Consider the following 2,176-nt stretch of genomic DNA (forward strand, 5'->3'; position numbering starts at 1 on the left):
TTTTTTCTGTTATTATTATTATTATTATTATTATTTCCATTTCCCTCATTTTTCAGGAAGATTCACTGTTTAGTGCCAAACTGATCTCCACAAACCCAGAGGCCATCAAAGAATGCCATAAAAGGTTTGTTTCTCATTTTACCTTCTTTATTCTTCGGTAATGTATTGGTTTCAAATTTTGTCACAAGGCCAGAAATTTTGGGGAAGCGGTTAAGTCGATTACATTGAACCCCAGTTGCTCAACTGGTACTAATTTTATTGATCCCAAAAGGATGAAAGGCAAAGTCGACCTCGGTGGAATTTGAACTCAAAATGTAAGGGCAGACAAAATGCTGCTAAGCATTTCCTCCACCATGCTAACTATTCTGTCAGTTTACCGCCTTTCATTCTTCTATAATGTATTGAATCAGTGGAGCATCTGATAAAATACCATGCAGTAAGTACTTGAGTCCTGATTTCAAATCCTAATGAGGACAACACTGTTGCCTTTTGCCTCTCTGGAGTCTTTAGATTTTAACTTCTCTTTCATCAGATTTTTTCTGGCATTATCATCATCATCATCGTTTAATGTCCGCTTTCCATGCTAGCATGGGTTGGACAATTTGACTGAGGACTGGCGAACCAGATGGCTGCACCAGGCTCCAGTCTGATCTGGCAGAGTTTCTACTGCTGGATGCCCTTCCTAACACCAACCACTCCGAGAGTGATTTTAACTAACACTTTTCTATGCTTGCATTGGGCAGACTGAATTGGTTGAGGCAGATTTTATATGGCCAAATGCCCTTCTTGTTACCAACCTTCACCTGTTTCCAAATAAGGTAACGTTTCTCATGGCCAAACATGTTTTCACAGAAGATTGGAAATGAACGACACTGCATGTGTGACAAAGACTCGTTTACAAGTATTGAACAATGTCGGGACAAATAAACACATACACACAAATTTGTGACAGGCTTCTTTCAGTTTCCATCTCCCAAATCCATTCACAAGGCTCTGATTAACCCAAGATGACACTTGCCATAAGTACCATGCCGGGGAACTGAACCTGAAGCCACGTAGCTGGGAAGCAAGCTTCCTAACCACACAGCCATGCCTGTGTTCAAAAACTAAGATGCATGATGTCTGAAAGACAGACCAAGTGTTCCCGGCCGATCATAGGTCTGCGCAATCAGGGCTGATTTGGAGCTAAATGACCCTTAAAAAAGGGCAACAAAAACTGTGTCCTACCTTCTCCATTTTTAAAAATCTCTTTTCTAAAGGTATGTCTATTTGATTCTTACATTTTGCCAGATTTTACCTTGCTGGTTCTGATGTTGTTGTAACAGCAACATATCAAGCAAGTGTTGAGGGCTTCCAGAAACATCTCAAGATTACTGAAGAGGAGGCCAAAAACCTGATGAAGATTGGGGTGAATTTAGCAAAACAAGCTCGGTGTGAAGTTCAAAAGGAAAACCCAGGTAAGAACCGATAGTCAAACCAGAAGCTATTGTTGAAAACGCTAGCCTAAGGTGTAACACAGTGGAACTGAACCCAAAATCTTGTGGTTAGGAAGCAAACTTCTCAGCCACATACACACACATATGCATTCATACAATCATCCATCCATACATCCGTCCATGCACACACACACACACACACACACACACACACACACATACATATAGGGTAAAGACCCTCTTCGGTCATGACTGACCATGGGATTGCACCTAGAAAGTTACCCTCTGAGGCACAATTCCAGGTAAGGTTGTTTATGGATGGCCAGTAGTCACCCATGCATACCAGCCTCCCTTCTTCATGCCATCGATGTTGCCCAAGGGAAAGGTAAAGAGGCCGATACGGTTTGGCACCTGTGACGTCACAACTCATTTCTACAGCTGAGTGAACTGGGGCAATGTGAAATAAAGTGTCTTGCTCAAGAACACAACACAATGCCTGGTCTGAGAATTGAACTTACTACCTCATGATTGTGAGCCCGACGCTCTAACCACTGAGCCATCCACCTTCCCGTATACATACACACACACATACCCCACTTGATACCAGAATGGAGTTGTGGAACCCATACAATGCCCAATCTATGGTTATGTGTTGCATTTTATGATGCTCCTTCTTTTGATATGTGTGTTTGTGTATACATATATATATATATATATATATATATATATATATATATATA

At 41.2% G+C, this 2,176-nt stretch overlaps 1 protein-coding gene across 2 annotated transcripts in view; it reads left to right on the plus strand.

Moving 5' to 3' along the window:
- The window catches only part of LOC106873576 (homocysteine S-methyltransferase YbgG), an 11,678-nt gene that overhangs the window by 3,094 nt on the left and 6,408 nt on the right, over window positions 1–2,176 (plus strand). For both annotated transcript variants that reach the window (XM_014921007.2, XM_014921008.2), the window contains exons 2-3: window positions 57–124; window positions 1,291–1,457. In XM_014921007.2, the coding sequence (XP_014776493.1) occupies window positions 57–124; window positions 1,291–1,457 (235 nt within the window). The remainder of the gene's footprint in view (window positions 1–56; window positions 125–1,290; window positions 1,458–2,176) is intronic.

This window comes from Octopus bimaculoides, chromosome 19 (assembly GCF_001194135.2).
Source record: "Octopus bimaculoides isolate UCB-OBI-ISO-001 chromosome 19, ASM119413v2, whole genome shotgun sequence".
In the NCBI taxonomy this organism is placed as follows: Eukaryota; Metazoa; Mollusca; class Cephalopoda; order Octopoda; family Octopodidae; genus Octopus; species Octopus bimaculoides.